At 46.4% G+C, this 16,040-nt stretch overlaps 1 protein-coding gene and 1 long non-coding RNA gene across 3 annotated transcripts in view; one reads left to right on the top strand and one right to left on the bottom strand.

Moving 5' to 3' along the window:
* Window positions 1-4,758: 4,758 nt before the first annotated feature.
* Window positions 4,759-11,814, bottom strand: LMO2 (LIM domain only 2). Of its 2 annotated transcripts, none has more exons than NM_204271.2 (4): window positions 11,603-11,634; window positions 11,345-11,522; window positions 8,339-8,554; window positions 4,759-5,789 (listed from the first exon to the last, which is right to left on the bottom strand). In NM_204271.2, the coding sequence occupies exons 1-4, from the start codon at window positions 11,607-11,609 to the stop codon at window positions 5,570-5,572; spliced, it is 621 nt and encodes a 206-aa protein (NP_989602.2). In that variant the 5' UTR covers window positions 11,610-11,634; the 3' UTR covers window positions 4,759-5,569. The 2 variants fall into 2 exon arrangements, with proteins under 2 accessions (NP_989602.2, XP_046797313.1); XM_046941357.1 differs by having other exon boundaries at window positions 4,770-5,789; window positions 11,607-11,814.
* Window positions 11,815-12,036: 222 nt separating this feature from the next.
* The window catches only part of LOC121110954, a 30,472-nt gene continuing 26,468 nt past the window's right edge, over window positions 12,037-16,040 (top strand). The window contains exon 1 of the long non-coding RNA XR_005860406.2: window positions 12,037-12,434. This is a non-coding gene — a long non-coding RNA (uncharacterized LOC121110954). The remainder of the gene's footprint in view (window positions 12,435-16,040) is intronic.

Genomic DNA, 16,040 nt, shown 5'->3' on the forward strand with positions numbered 1-16,040 from the left:
TTCCTCTGTCAGCACTGCAGGCTGGTCGTTACTACTCCAGTCATAATGGAGCAGCATCCCCCCTTGCCCATCTATTCCAGCACCTCCACAGAAATAAAACTTCCACACATACAGCTGAGCTGTACACATCCAACCGTCGATCACAGAGGGGAGTACACATCATCAGTGTACCAATCACTTCCCGACAATTCACAGAAAGCATCCATACAAAATGCTGTCTGAAGCTGCCCTTGGGTGTTCAGACTGTATTTGAGGATGTGAGGGGGCTGCATCCACACCGCAGGATGGGTCAGGCCATGCCATACTTATACCTGCTTACTCAGCGCTTGCAAAACGGTCCATGCTTAGGTCAGGAGACCCAGGTTCTGGTCGTGTGTAAGTCTGGCTGAGTTACTGTGCAGTTTTAAGCAGGTCTTGTCGATCTTGGGCCACAGTTTCCACACCTATGGAGTGGGGTCTGTATCTTGAAAAGGGAAGAAGCAATGAACTGCTGCTTGCAAGGCACTTGAAAGGCATTGAACAGAACTGCTAGAAAATATGTTGATTAACTAATGGGCAGAGATCTACTGCTATGTTAAGGACCTTTCAGAAATACGCCCTCTCATTAGACTGGAACAAAACAACCCCCAGCAGGGGGGAACAAGTTGCTTCAAACAAGGTTCAACTTTCTGCCAGTTTAATCTTCCTCTCACGGATAGACTTGTGAATCTTAATTTAATTACAAGTCCTTAAATGTTTTCTGATATCATATCTGCATCTCTCTGTTCCATGCCTTTTTATGGTTTCTTTTCTGTTGTGGGTCTGAGGAATAGATCATTTTTTCTTCCCAGCGTCCATTAAAATTTCCATTGCCTGCAGTGCAATAAAAGAGATGAACCTGCTGCAAGAGAAATAAGCTGATGCTGCACTGTCTTTTTAGAGCAACAAAAATCTTTATAGATTATTTTTCCAAGTGTCATGAATCTCCTTCAAAGTCAGAAGTCACTGTTATCAATTAATAGACTTAATAGTCTCATTTTCAATTCACATTCAGGCCATGCAGAGGCTGTGCTCATCCCGGCAGATGGTTGAAAGCTTTGCCTTTCAGAGATAAAATGTTACCTTGTACGTGGGGGTAGTGAGGAGGGGGGCGATTCAGGAGCAGAAAGACGTGTTAAAGTGCAGCACCTGAGGCCTTCTTGTTTTCTGAATTTACAATCTCAGGCTGGCAGTCGTATAAATGAGTGATGCTCTATGATGTTCTCTTCCAAGCAGGCTACGAAATTGGCAGGGAGTCTTCGGTTTTGTGCTGATGTGTCCAGAATTCCAATAATTTGATTCTTGGGTATAATGACAATTGGAGGCACAGTATTACCTTGAGAACAGAGAGGGGAGAGTCAGCTTCTGTATCCTGTATCGAATTAACAACCGATTCCCATTTACTCTCCCTGCTGAAAACTCTATTATGCAGGGTTCTTATTGCCCTTATTCAAGGACATGGAATTAAAAAAGTAATATTGATGGTAATGCTCTCATTTTCCTACCATGACATTGAATAATGGGGACAAAGAAGGGAAATCTTGAGGGATGACATGCCTTTTAAAATACCGACGGTGTTGAAAACACATAAAGGACACTGTATTGGAATATCAGCTGATGAAGTCATATTCAGATTACCATGCTTTTTTTTCTAGGACTTTAAATAATTTTTGATTTTATTCTTCATCATTGTTTTCTGAATATTTGACTTCCTTTTTATTCCAGAAGAGACTCCTTGCTGTAAGGGGTACACCTGTGAGGATGGAGGGGTAGTGTTGGTTAAACCAATTCCAAGAGAAACCTCTTCTCCCTCCACCTGGACCCAAATAACAGGAGTTAGATATGACTTACAAGCAGTATTGGATATGCAGCTGGCTTGAAAAAATGGTAACTCACAGCAGTGTGATGAATGTAACATCACACGGCAATTTGACAGCAAAAGAAATGCTAGGAATGGCTGCAGCATTTTGCTGTATTTATACTTGCATCTTTACACTTGGTAGATTTTTACACTGTTTTTTTAACCTCTTCCCTTCATTGGCATGCATTCATCGTGTTCTGTGATGTCTAAGGGTTTATCTGGCCAGGAAAAGTCCATCTACAGATTGACATAACTATATAGACAGGGGCAGAGTTATACTACTGCTCAAGTGGAGACCCTTCTCTTGGCACAAGCTTTTGTCTTCCAGTTTAGCTTAAGCCTTACACAGACCAGATAAAATAGGTGGTCTTATAACAAAATAAGAACATCTACCCTTCAGCATCATTCCATCACAAATATATTAATTGAAGTTGAAACTATTTTTTCCCACGTGAGTGATACCTTACACACGATAATGAGTGTGTTGGGATGGTTGGAAATTTTTTTAAGGGTAAGTGGTGATATCTCCATTTCCCAAGTGAGCAAAATGTTTCACTAAACTGCCAAAAGTCACGCAGGAAGCACTTCAAGAGGTGGGAACAAAACACAGATCTTGCTTTCATTAGCGCAAAGCCTCTCTGAGCTATTGACACTATTACCTCATCTCACCTCAGATGGTAATGAGGCCCCTCACACTGTTTTCAGTCAGACCTCTCTACGAGGTGGAATTGTGGAAATCAGCTCTGCAGCTGATTAAAGACTACGCTGCAAAGGGTTTAGGGAATAAATGCCTAAAGTCTGCTCTGTAATGATCTCAGTTTCTCCTGATCGCATCAATGCCATCTTTACACCGATGTAATTCTGCCATTTCCTTTCTTCCAGTGTCACTTCTACTATGGTGCAGCACGAGGTCAGAACAGGGCTCCAAACCTCTTTGTAGCAATTCTGAAAAGTCAAAATCACTGCCCACTTTGCCAAAGTCCCTGGCAGTGTCGGGACCACTGGCAGAATGCTGCGCAGTCTCTGAAGTATGCTCCATGTGTTGGGGTTAACTTCATGCTCCCTGATGTTACACATTCCCTTTGATATCAGTCTGTCTCAATACGACACTAGCATGAGGCTGAAGGGAGAGCAGCTTTATAGTTGGTTGCTGTCAACTGTAACATTTTTTTTTGCCATGAACTTGTAGATGTTAATGAAGCTGTAAGCACCCCTTTCCTCTCTTGTACTGCGGGGCTGTCAAGCTTTACTTTTTCGGGGAAAGGAGAAGTGTGAAAGGAGAGGTCCCTGAGAGAGACGTTACAATAGGGCATAATGATCTGGAAAGCTTTAAAGGCATCTGCAATGAAGCTGTTTTTATGAACTTGCCTGGCAATGCAGTACTCACTGTGTACTCCCATGCACAGATCGAAAGAATGACCGTGCACCTGCACCTTGCCTTAGCATCATGAATATGTTCAGCATGTAGTGCAAACTAACAGGGATACTGAGACAGAGTTTTTGCAATAAGCCACTGAGGATGATGAAGGTGATAGCTGGGTTTTCCTTGTTCTGGGTACATAGCTTTCTTGCCTGTGCTGGCAGGGATGTGTATTAGGCTGAGCTATAATTATAACAGCTGTCGATGGCCTCCAGAGGTCAGCATATCACTTGGGAAGAACTAAATCACAGAGGACTCAAATGGTCCTCTCTCATTTCAAGCATGAGATCATGCCTCCTGTACAGTTTTCAACTTCACCAGTAGTAAGATTTAAAGCTTTTTGTCCCCACTTCTGCCTGTGATAACAAAAGCAAGGAAAAAAATAGCTCTCAGGATACCCACTGTAAAATGCAAAATGCTGTCACTAATTAGCACTGCTAGAAAAACGAGAGATCCCTTAGGTGACAATCTTACTGAAATGAATGGGACAAATAGATATCTACGTGGTTAGGTGCTACTGCTTATGCTTACTGATGGGATAAAAGGACATACCAGCTGTCTTCTGAGTTGATTGACAGATTTGTTCCACCGTGCTATAAGCTCTATTTTTAATATGCTTGAACAGAATTAACAGCCTTTGTGAAACTCTCACAAGGATAGAGTGGAACCAGAAAACATGTAGACGTGTGAAGAGGATAAGAAGTGTGAAACAGCTTTCATGCAAAAAAGAACTTAGACTGTTCATCCCAAAGTGATACAAGTTGGAGGGGTTGTGATGTAAGTCTATGAAGACAAGCATAGTGCAAAAAATGATGATGAGAAATGTCATTCATCCTCTCTTCCAGTATGTTGGACGCCCAGCTAAGTCATCAAATAACAGCTTTTGAAAAATACGTAGCACAGAATTAAAGTGAGAAATTGGTTGCTTTTGGACTTTAAGGAGGCCAAAACTTTAAGAGCCAGAAAGAGACCAGGCAAACTTACGGAGAAGGGGTCCGAGTTGGCGTTAAGCACTGGGGCCTGAACACAAAGCTAAGAGCTTTTAGGGCTTTGAACAGAAATCTTTCTAAATATTAGTAAATTTTGATTGGCTCAAGTTATATTATACTGGTTTCAATGACCTGGAGCAAAATCAGGACCAAATCCTACATGACCTCCTCTGAGAACAGGCAGCTTATTCTTAACACCCGAATGTATTTCATGGCATCAGCCAGCCTCAAAACATCCTTATAAGCACCGAAGGGTCCATGTCACACAATATTACCCCACTGTTCCTTAGTACAAAGAACTCCATAAAGCTTCTTGGGGCTGACTGGTGTTCTCCTGTTGCTGCTTTGAAACACAACCTTAAGTGAATCCGGCAAGAATCAGCTGTGGTCCAAGTGCAGAAATCCCGCTACAGAAAATAAAATAAATGGTGCAAACAAAATATCCGGTCTGATTTCTAAGAAAGAAATAATAACACTCAAATCTTCTGTCATTTTTATTAAAGCTGCAGAGTCTTACTACACACAACAAATATTTTATCGATATAATCTAAGTTAATAAAATAGTTGAACAACTCTTTAGATTTATATTTGTATAGAAATGATCTATGGAACATCTCATCTTGAAACAGTAGTGCCTGAAAACAGCTATTCAGCAGGACTTCCTTGAAGAACAGTTTGGGACTAGAGGATGCACTCTTCATTCTCACAGGAAAAAAAAAAAAAAAAAAGAATCCATGCAAAAAATAACCCCCACCCTCTTCCCCCTTTCTCTCCTAACCCAAAACGTAAGGCCTTATCAAATGACCACGTAAGGGGCTGGCCCTTTTTTTTTACCAGTATTCCTCTTCATGTCTACATTAGGAGCAGTTGTCTAGACTGAGTAACTAAAACAAGTTGAAAAGAAAAGTCAATTGCACAATCCTAGTCTGCAGGTGACAAAGTCATAACATCTCTTTACATAAGTCACTACTGTTTTCCCAGTTATGAGCATTCGTTATCACATCGTGTTTGCTCCCCAGCTCTTGCCTATCTGGCTGATGTCAGTTATTGTCGATACGCCTTTGTTAGCCGAAGTCAGTCTATCTACTATTGCTTCAGTCTCCCTTCTTCATTTATATGTAGTTTAGATTCTACGTAGCACTGCCTGAAAAGGGCTTACTCTGTGGTATTTCCCCCCCATTTTAGACAAAGCACATAGCTCAGGTGGTTATCTCCTCATTGCAGCTACGTGTCTGCGTCACCCGTGAGATGTCTTTTTATAGATCATGAGCCATCTCTTTGCTATATCATTCCATTTATCTTAGTCCACTCATAGATGTCCTGTTCACATACTATGTCCGAGTTGATCAGGAGGTATCTGTCCCCAACACAGAAGTGTTTCTGGCAGGCCGCGCATTTGAAGCATTCGAGGTGATACACTTTGTCCTTCACCCGCATGGTCATCTCATAAGCCCGGATCCGTTTGTCACAGGAGGCACAGAGGCCATCTTGGCCAAAGAGCCTAAAACAACAACAGCAGAGAAGTAATTACAGTTCCTTTGCTGGAGAGGTGGGGAAAAAAATCGTCAAAACAGGAACACTACATCAGTGCATTGCCTCATTAGTCCTACTATTGCCAAGATACATAGAGGTCACACGGAAAGCTGCTGAGCAGAACTCAGATCTTTAAAATACCAAAAACCGGGGCAGAAAGTCCAAGGTCTTCACTTATTTCTAAGGTAATTGACTTCTGTGATCAATTACGTTATCCTGAAACATTGAGCAGCTTCAAGCAGAGTGAAGGTTCACCAGATCATAGCATAAAGTTGTGTGATGCTAATACTTCCTCTTATACCATCAACAGTAATTACCTTTCAGTTGATAAATCTTGCCTATCTTCAGCTGTTGCTATTGTGGCTCACAGGAGAAAGTTGCCACATTATGACATAGCTACGATTTAATGTTCTACTGTCTGCATTCATTGCTTTCACATTTGAGATTCTTTCAAACTCAAATATTTCTGCATTCATGAAATCACTCCTGCTGGGTTTCAGGATACAGGCTAAGACCTTCCAGGTACTCTGGTGCCCCAGAAAATTCTATGTGCTGGACTGCTCTTTTTGAAAGCAGATTGAGATTCCCTGCTGAGATCGGTATGGTATTTTCTATTAAAAGGAGCCCCTAGCAAATGCACCACGTGTGTGTCCCCCTCACAGCATGTGCCAGCATTCTCAGCTGAAGCAAAGCAACATACTCAGCCATGTGTGATGACAAAATGAACAGCAGCATTTCACACAGCCTGCTGGTTACAGAGTTTGGAAGTCATATCATTAATAAATAAGGGACATATACAGAGCATGTATATATATAAAATCATAGAATCACTTAGGTTGGAGAAGACCGCTACGATTATCATGTATATTCTTAGAAGGAGGGAGAAATCCGATTACTTGTGTAAAGAATACACCCACTGACTTTGAATTCTATGCATCCATACTAATTTCAGAAAGATTTTGTCCACCCCTTATGCTTCACTTCTGTGCCTGCTTCATATATCCTGAACTGGAAATTGAATACCTATTGCAGGGCTCTTTCAGGGTAGAAGACATCATTTCTTTAGTCTACCAGGAGATGTCAGTGTCTACTTCTGCCCAACTAAAGTAATAAGGTTACACAAATGTTGCAAGATGTCTCATTAATGATGGAAGATATCCTGTTATATTATTAAATAAACAAAAACATTCCATCTCATGGCAAGAAAATACATTGCTGCACTGACATATTTTCTCTTGCTTCCCTTTTAAGACAAAAAGTATCTGGGAAGTGTAGCTAACACTAGTTCATTGCTGGAACATGATGTCTGCTGAGTGTTTACAAGTGGTCCCATTTCTGCCCAGACAAATTCCCATTGGTAAGTTCTGGAACATAATCCATAGGAGCTCCTCTGAGATGTTGCTTTAATTTTTGCAGACTTCAGTAAGGTAGCTGAAAATATATGCAGTGTCTTCAGCCTGTTCCACAAACTTCCTGCAACATCAGGGATCCATTGGGACAAATGGGATACAGCCAGCGCAGCTAAGATTGAAACACTTCTCTTGTAACTGAGAACACAGAGATCCTTTATTAAGGATGTTTTGTGAAATCTATTATTCCCAGTCTAACTCTTACTTAACAATTATGGCAAATCAGATAGGCAGATAGATGTTGCTGGAAACTCCGTGGGGTCCAACTTAACAGGACCAAAGTTCCCTGCACCGGCTGCAGCTGCGCACTGCACATCCAGCACATGATGTCCTTCTGCTTGAAGTGCTCCCAGTAAGTTACCAGTGATGCAGAAAAAGACATGGATCGATCCACGTACAAAAGGCTCTCACTTCAGAACCAAACAAGTACAGCGGCCCCACTGCTTGGCGGAATCAACCGTCTCTTACAGGGCTGACATTACCACATCAGGAAAATGAATTAAATTCAGTTACCTTGGATACCGTGTTCTTAAATGAGAGAACGAAATGATCTTTCATCAGTAGCCAATCTCAGCACCTGTTTTTATATAACTTTCAGCCCCACAGCAATGCCTGGAGTGGCAGAGAACTGCTTAAAGCCATTCTGGGGAGCTGGCTTGCGGTCAGCTTGGGCGGGGAGGTCCTCCTGAAATTCATCACTGCTGCCCAATTTCTGCTTGGCAGAACCCCACGCTGACATGGCTCAGTCAGCATCCAGCTATCTGGGGAGCAGCAGCACTGAGCAAACCCCATTACTCTTAAACTCTACATCTAAGATTAGCCAAAATGAATTATGCATGATTCTTTGTTCACTAGCTGTACCTCAAATTGATAGACAAAGCTGAAATGGTAGAAAGAAGGGGAGGTGAGTGGAATAAGTTGCCCGGAGAGGCGGCGGATGCCACATCCCTGGAGACACCCAAGGTCAGGCTGGATGGGGCTGTGAGCACCTGATCTAGCGTAGGCATCCCTGTTCATTGCAGGGGAGGTGGACCAGATGGCATTTAAGGTCCCTTCCAACTCACACGATTCCATGATTCTATGAGAAGCTGGCTGGGAGGCCGCATACCTGAGATAGTCCCTCCGGCAGAGCTTCCTGCCCAGCTTGTAGTACAGCCGCCGCCCCACCTCTCCCAGCCGGCAGCCGCACAGGTCGCAGCTGAGGCAGTCCTCATGCCAGTACTGGTCGATGGCCTTCAGGAAATAGCGGTCCCCGATGTTCTGCTGGCAGCCCCCGCATGTCAGCAGCGAGGGGGGGATCTGCAGCACCTCATCCACCGGCTCCCTGCCAACGAAAGGGGCATTGGAGAAGGGAAACACACTGCCACCATCCCAGTGAGAAGGAGGAAAACCGAAACTGAACACAACAGCAGATGGGTCGGGTGAGCTAATAAAAGTAGCCAAATATTTCCTAACTTGTTTTATATTTTTCTTCAAAGGATAACACATAAGCACAGAGCTCTCTTTATCTCCCAGGAGTATTCATTACTGTAAATACACCAACAATGTCGATAGAGCGTTGGTGCCAGCGCAGATACATCCTTTTTTCTGCCGGACGAACACAAACTGCTCATCATGGGGCTCAATCCACACGGCTCTTAAAAACACGTATGTTTCAAACAACACGATATTCATGTGATTGAAGACTGCACTTTTTCAGACGCTCATTTCAACAAGGTGCCTGCATTCACTATGGAAGCCCTAGTTAGGTCCGTGCGGGCTGACAAATACCAACAACCACACTCCTAAGAGTTCTAACTGTATTCTATTTTCCAGTAAGTCTGTTTTGCCCACAGCACAAAGCCAGGCTTTAGTTTTTTTATTTTTTTCCCCAGTATTTTTAATATTTACCTATAGATGTCTGTATGAACTCAGACAACATCTGGATCTACCTCCAACTTACTGAAGAGCCCCATAAAGCACCCATGCATGCACCCCGAAGTACACGAGCCCATTGTGTAGACCCGATGCTTAGAACTTTGACTGTAGTGCTGCTTGGGAGCAAAGGGAACTCCATCTCACAGAGGACTGCGGGACTAGGAGAGGTACCAGAGGGATATTACACTCAGCCAGCTTTCCTCTAGGCAATGTAAATTTGGAGACTAAGTCGGGAGACTGTCATTTCACTGAATAGCATTAAATAAATAACTACAACAGATGTGGCTGCTGCCCAGCTGGTTTATGCTTTGCTGCTGTTTTGAATGGAGCCCGGATTCTACCTGATGTTCAAAAGCTGAAAGGAAGGTGTGGGAGCTCACTCAGTGAGCAGTGACCCAGACCCTCACCCAGACCCCAGGGAAGCTCATAAGAAGACTCTGGGATCAGTTCTTTAGCATCTGTATCATTTCAGCCCTCTGCTAGCGGAAAGGAAATCTCAGGTTCGCACGTTTAGGTTTATCTGCTTTACTGGACCATGACCAAAGTGCTCAACAGGAGGCACAGCAGAGCCCCAGACCGTTTGGGGCTCTCACTCAGTCCATCATCGCCGTGTCTCTGCCGTTGGCGGCACAGAGCCATGCTGAGAGCAGAACCGGGCTGCTCCAGGATTCCAGCAGGCAACAGGAGAAATCCTATAGCCGCTGCCTCAAGGAACTCCATACAGTGTATTTACTGGGTCTGCAGTTTTCTAGGGAAAAATGACTTAGTTCAGCGTGGAGAAATGACCGCTGGTCAACATCTCCTGTGCTATGAAACCGATCCCGTAGCTTTCATGAGCTGAGCCCTGGGATGTGACGAGACAACACGCTCAGCCCGCTGCTTTCCCAGTGCCCGAGCTGCTGGGCCCCAGCAATGCTGCCCGAGCTCTGTGAGCTCCCATTGAAACTGCGGGCAGTGTGGGCTGTGATCAGGAGCAGGCCCTGCTTCTTCCAAGCGTTCTCTATTGAGCCCCACAGTTCCTTTCCTAGAGAGCGGGCTCCACTCGGAGGAGTGCTGCGTGCCACCCAACAGAGCACGCAGCTGTAAGGGAACGCACCTCAGCGTCCCTCGTGGGCCATCGTGAGAAACCTGAGATTGCAGCCCCAAAACATGTTGGTCTCACAGGTGCTGGGAATCACAAGGCAGCTCTGTAAGAGCCCCACGCATGTTGCTGAGGAACAGAACGCCTTGCTTCTGCATCGCTTTTTTGACGGCCACATATTTGCACGCCAGCGAAGTCAGTAGGACACCAAGCAGGAAAGCAAGTACTGCTAAACCAGGGCATCGACCGCCAGGAGTTCAGATGATGATTTCTCAAAGATGATAGAAGAAAAAACGTAGCAGGCAAAACATCAAACGCGACACGGCAGGAACTGATTTAACCCACAGCGGGGATGGTTCCCCCGCGCTCACTCGCAGCTTCAAGAGAGGGCATGTTAATATCTCACAGGAAACAAACCGCGGACGACCAAACTTAACTAAGAGCGATGTTTTAAGCGCTATCTGAAAAAGGAGATTTTCTTTCTTTTGCTCTTATCACGATTCCAGACGGGTGTAGCTGCAGCTACGAAGGCGCGCGGCGCCGTTTCACGCCGAGTTGCCATCGCCCCTCGCAAGGACGGTGCCTGCGTGTGCGGGAGGGCTGCGCAGAACCGGCTGCGGGACGGGACCCGCGGGTCGGCCCCTTCCACGAACGTGAGAACCAGGGAGGGGAATTCTCAGCACCTGCACCGCGGGGTCCCTCTGCGCGCCCTTTGCGCAACACCTCCCCCGGCAAAGCCCTTGAAAGTTGCAAAGCGCCTCGCGTTGTGCAAATGTGGAAGTCGGGCACCCGCAGATAACAGCTCCGACCTTTCGCTATAATCGGCGAAGAGAGCGGGGCGGGTCCGGGGACCCCGGAACGACCACCGCCTCCAGCTCGGGCGAGAGCCCCGCAGCGGGTCCCGCAATCCGGGGGCCGCGGGAGGCGCCCGGCCCGGAGCTGCGCCCGCGGTCGCCTCCCGATGGGGCTGTCCGGCAGCCGGGCTCCGGCCCCGGACACCCCAACCCCCGCGGCAGCCGAGGGGCGCGCCGTGCCGGTACGGAGCCGGCCAGCTGCCGTCGGCGGCACCGCGAGGAACGGAGGGGTGGGGAGGCCGGGAGAAAAGACGCCACTTACTCGGAAGGATCGAGGCTCTTCCTCTCGATGGCCGATGACATTGGCAGGGATGGCTCCTTTGTAGCGTGCCTGTGGTGCGATCTGCCCCCGCTGCCCCCGCAGAGGCCGTCCGCTCTCGACGCCTTGTCACCAGCCGCGCTCCCCCTCCGCCCCCCAATGACATTCACAGGATTTCCTCCTGCAACACCAAAGAGAGACACAAACGCGGGCTGGGGCGGCTGCCGGGCTCCGGCGGCGGGGCTGCCCGCGGGCTCTAACCTCCCATCCTCGCCGCGCTCCTCCCGCGCGCCGGGCGGCGGGGCCGCTCCTCCGGCTGCGGCTCTGCGGGCGGGCGGGAGGCGACTACCGCGACTACCGCGGCCACCGCTGCCTGCCCGCCGCCACCGCTGCCCGCCCGGCCGCTGCCCGCCGCTCTCCGGCGCCTGCCCGGCCGCGGCTCTCAGCTCGCCCCGCGGAGCCGGGCGGGTGCTGCGGCCGGAGAGCTCGGCATCGCTATTAGTGCTGCGCGGCGCGGCCCCGGCTCTCCGGTTTCATTTCCTTTTTCCTGATCACGATTCAAATACAATAGAAGGAAATCACGCTTAAAGAGACAGCTGCCCGTTTCTTAACTGGACTCCTGGGGGTTTAGCAACACAAACAGCGGCATCACGACTCGCTCGGCTTCTTAAAGAGACAGAGCTCGGGCTCCCCGCAGCCGCGGCTGCGAGCTGACGCTGCGTTTTCACATCGCGACGTCACGGAGCAGCACCGCACCGCTTGCGCGGGGCTCCCGGGGAGATGCGCGACCCGAAAGCATCCCGAGGGCTGAGGGAAACCTCGGCCGGCTCCGAGCTGTCGGCACCCCGGCCCCACGCGGAATCACAGCGGGTCACGCTCCCTCGCCTCGTCCTGCCCAGCCCCTGCACACGCACATGCCCACAGCACGCACGTTTCGCCACGGCACCCGGAGATCAGGCGCCGGGTCAGAACTCGAGCGCTGTTTTCTACCTAGAGAGCGAATCGGTCAACTAAACTGTGCTTCCCTTGTATCCCGTCGCGTCCCAGAGTCGCCGGTCACTGGCGTCTGTTTCCAGATGCCCCCGAGTTCTCGGTAAGCACTATAACAAATTTATATCTCGACGCCGCTTGGTGTTAATGAGCTATAAAAGCTCGAGAGTACAGTATCGATCCGTAATGAATCACACGGAAGCCAAAGATGGGAAACTCTTGCCTGAATGTCTCTATTTCCACTCCCATCCTTCCTCCCCCTCTTCTCCATCAGCACAGAACGTCCCGGAAAGAGCTGATTTACAGGGCCAGAGCGAAAACTATTACAGCGGTTATAGCATTTTCCCATTCTGTGTGGCATGAGATCCCGGCGGCTGCTGGAGGCAGAGCCCTGGCTGAAATGAGCCTCTCGCCCCACTAATTCCTTCAGAAACAGTAAGAAAAGATCAGCAGTAAAGCACTAGCAGAAGCATTTAGCTTCTATATTAATTCCCAGAACAGAAATACATTTGATGTCTATTTTTATGAGTACATTCTAATTTTTTCATCTTTTTGGCACCGGGGTTATAATATCTGAAACACATTAATGAGCCCGATCCAAAGATTAGAAACGTCAGCACAAGGACTGTTATTCATTTCAAGGGCTTTGAACTGAGTTCTCGCAACGCTTTAGAGCCATCACTGGTCATTAGAATACATCTTCCTTATTCTTTAAAAGAATGATCTCCAACGTATTTTAAGCCGTTACAGTATGGCAGCCGCTCTCACAACCAAATGTTCCTGTCACAGTGCAGCTCCTTTGCCAGGTTTCGTGGACAGAATGATAAACATTTCATTTCTTATATTGGCTTTAAAGGTGTATCAAAAACGACCATAAGAACTTCAAATGTGTTTGGGGGGGGGGGGGGGGGAGAGGGGGTTGGGAAAGAAAAGATAAAGCATTTCTGTGAGCTTGATTTCTCCTAGCCCCACGCCTCAAGGTTTAATAAAGTATAAACTCTGGGTCACAATTTCCCTGATGATTGGGGTAGCCATACTCTGAACGGCTCCTGATGGGATAATGTGTACAATTCCGTAAGGCCGGGTGCGTTTTCTGCTTTCAGATGGCGCAGCTGTACACGCACTACAGCTCTTTGGGAGCTCTTAAGAGCCCTGTCTATGTGAAGGAGGTCAGCTCAGCCACCAGTTTTGGTGAGGGACAAAAACAGATGTTGACACATTTCAGACCCAGCACAAACTTCCTAGAAAAACCAACTCTTGAAGCGTAATCCTCGTGATGGTGCCAGCATCGTCACGTATTCCCATAGACAACACCTGTCTCCCAGTGTAAAGAGCTGTAGCAATGATCACAAAGTTACTTATTGTTTTTCTTCCTTTCCCACAAGAGGCAAAACAGTACGGGGGAGCTAGTAGGAGCAAATAGATCGGTCAATCTCCTGGTACATAACAGCAGACTTGTTGCTTCACCATGCTTAGTGGGACGGTGCTTGAACTCAATCTGCTTAAACAAAGAGCAATGGGGATTAAAGTTACAGTATCTCAAATAAACTGCACAGCAAAGGCACCAGGCAGTGCTTGGCCCTGTGCATCAGGAGGCAGTGTCCTGTCCTGATGGGGAGTACCAAGCTAAACTGCTCTCAGGTTTTCCTGAATGTAAGTTCTCAAGAACCTTCTCTCCAGGTTTCTGGGCTGGCCTGGGCTGTCAATTTCCACTGGATTCACTGTAAAAACAAACAAACAAACAAAAAAACAACCAGCAAGAGCCATCTCTTCTAACACCTTAGGGGACCAAAAGCATACACTTTTTGGGGAGACATCTCAGTTTTCCTTTATTGGTTTTGTATTTAATAGGCTCTCACTCTGGACAGTGAATCTTGGCATGCCCACCCAAGGATCTCATGTCCCAGAGCAACAGATGAGAGCAGTGACGAAGAGTGGCTTCTCTTTTTCATCTTGGGCAAGTCCCTCAGTACCTCTGCGCCTCAGTTTTCCCATCTGTAAATGTTTACTTCCCTCAGCAGAATCGGTCATTGATTTACTTTTGCCTCCTGCTGAATAATGTTCACAAAGACAAAGCATTATTCAGAGCTAGAATTCGTGGTGCCTACATTTCCTGCATAGGGACAAAAAGACCGGTACTATTTTTAGTGAGGGCTTTTCTTTCCATTGTCCCTTTCTCTGTGAGGCTGTATTTTCCAGCGTTTTCTAGTGCAGCTTTTTGTGTTCGCTGACAGATTAAAAATCATGAGGGATGACTGTTGGTTTCAATTAAATTGTATTAATGTCGATCCTACTACGGACTAATTATTGGAGCACCGCTGAGATCAAAACCAGTGCTACTGTGTTTAGCATGCAGGGCTCAGAAGAAACGGGCTGGACTTTCCTCTGTATTTTTCAATAAGAACATTCCATCTAAAACTGTAATGTTCCTATGAGTGGTGTCATCTGAAGAAAGAGCAAAATGCACCTGTTTCCAAAGAGCCAGCCCCTCCTGGACCGAGCATTTTCAGCTTTGTTTTGGAACTCTGCTCATTTGAGAGAGTCTCAGCATCTCTGCTCCTGCATGTACTTCTTTGGTATATCCTAGCTTTATTCTCTCTAGAGCTTATGGATAATGTTGAATAATTTCAGGTCTCTCTCATTTAGAGAAGCTTGCGTATAGGGAAGATTATCTTTGCTGTCCTTCATAGCTGGTAACATTTTTTTTTTTTTTTTTTTGCCTAAAATGTACTTTATGAGGATTTAAGTCTCTGCATAGACATGAGAATTAGATCTCAGTGCCGGTGGCCTAGATTTTCTGTCAGTAGTTCCTATAGGATAGTAATGTCAAGACCGTGGCTGAGGTTGAATGATTAATGCAAAGGCTGGCAGAGAAAAGGAAATACAGATTTCTGTATTTTGGGTTATTGTCTGCCACGGCCCCACTATGTGCTGTTAGAAAAATCACTGCCCTGCCTCATTCCCCAGTTGGTTCACCCTATTTACCAAATAGAAAACGTCCTTCCCACCACCACTCACTGAAGTGAGGCTTTGATATGCCAAATCCTTGGGTGAGGTTTAAAAAGGAAAAAAAAAAAAGAAAAAAAAAAAGGAAATCTGTCGCTTTGTTTTGGGTTTTTCTGACTTTCTGACATGACGTTGACACTGTGCAACAGGTTAGGAGGCTTAGGAGCAATCACGTTTGCCAATCTCTGGTCTCCCTGGTGAATATAGAATGCTTCAGTAGAAATCAGCTACTTCTGACAACGTTTGACATCCCTGGAGAATCAGTGTCATATCAATAGTACATAATATTATCCCTTTTTAATATTATAGGCATGCAAGGCACCACATCACTAAAAGAAAAAAAATGTGCTGGGGTTTGTTGGTTTTTTTTGCCTTTTCATAGACCTGGAAATCTCTTTTTTAGGCACTAATTTCTGTTATACATCCTGTCCCCACAAGTGCTAGTTTTCTTCCTAACAGAGGCTCCCATGGCTCTCCCAGCTAGCTAGCATATTTTCTAACTTTCCTGAGGATGGAAGTGGTGAAAGTAAAGAGAGTTCTTCTTGAGTGATGACCACAGGCACAAACCTTAAAGCCTTTGGAGGCTTAGCAAAGCATGATTCAGAGGACTTTAAAGACACTGGGATAAGGACGCACTTTTCTTTTGGCAGGTTAACCTTTCCTTTGAACTGGAAGAAAACACACCAGAACAATAAAACCACAG

The sequence above is a fragment of the Gallus gallus genome, chromosome 5 (assembly GCF_016699485.2).
Source record: "Gallus gallus isolate bGalGal1 chromosome 5, bGalGal1.mat.broiler.GRCg7b, whole genome shotgun sequence".
NCBI lineage: Eukaryota > Metazoa > Chordata > Aves > Galliformes > Phasianidae > Gallus > Gallus gallus.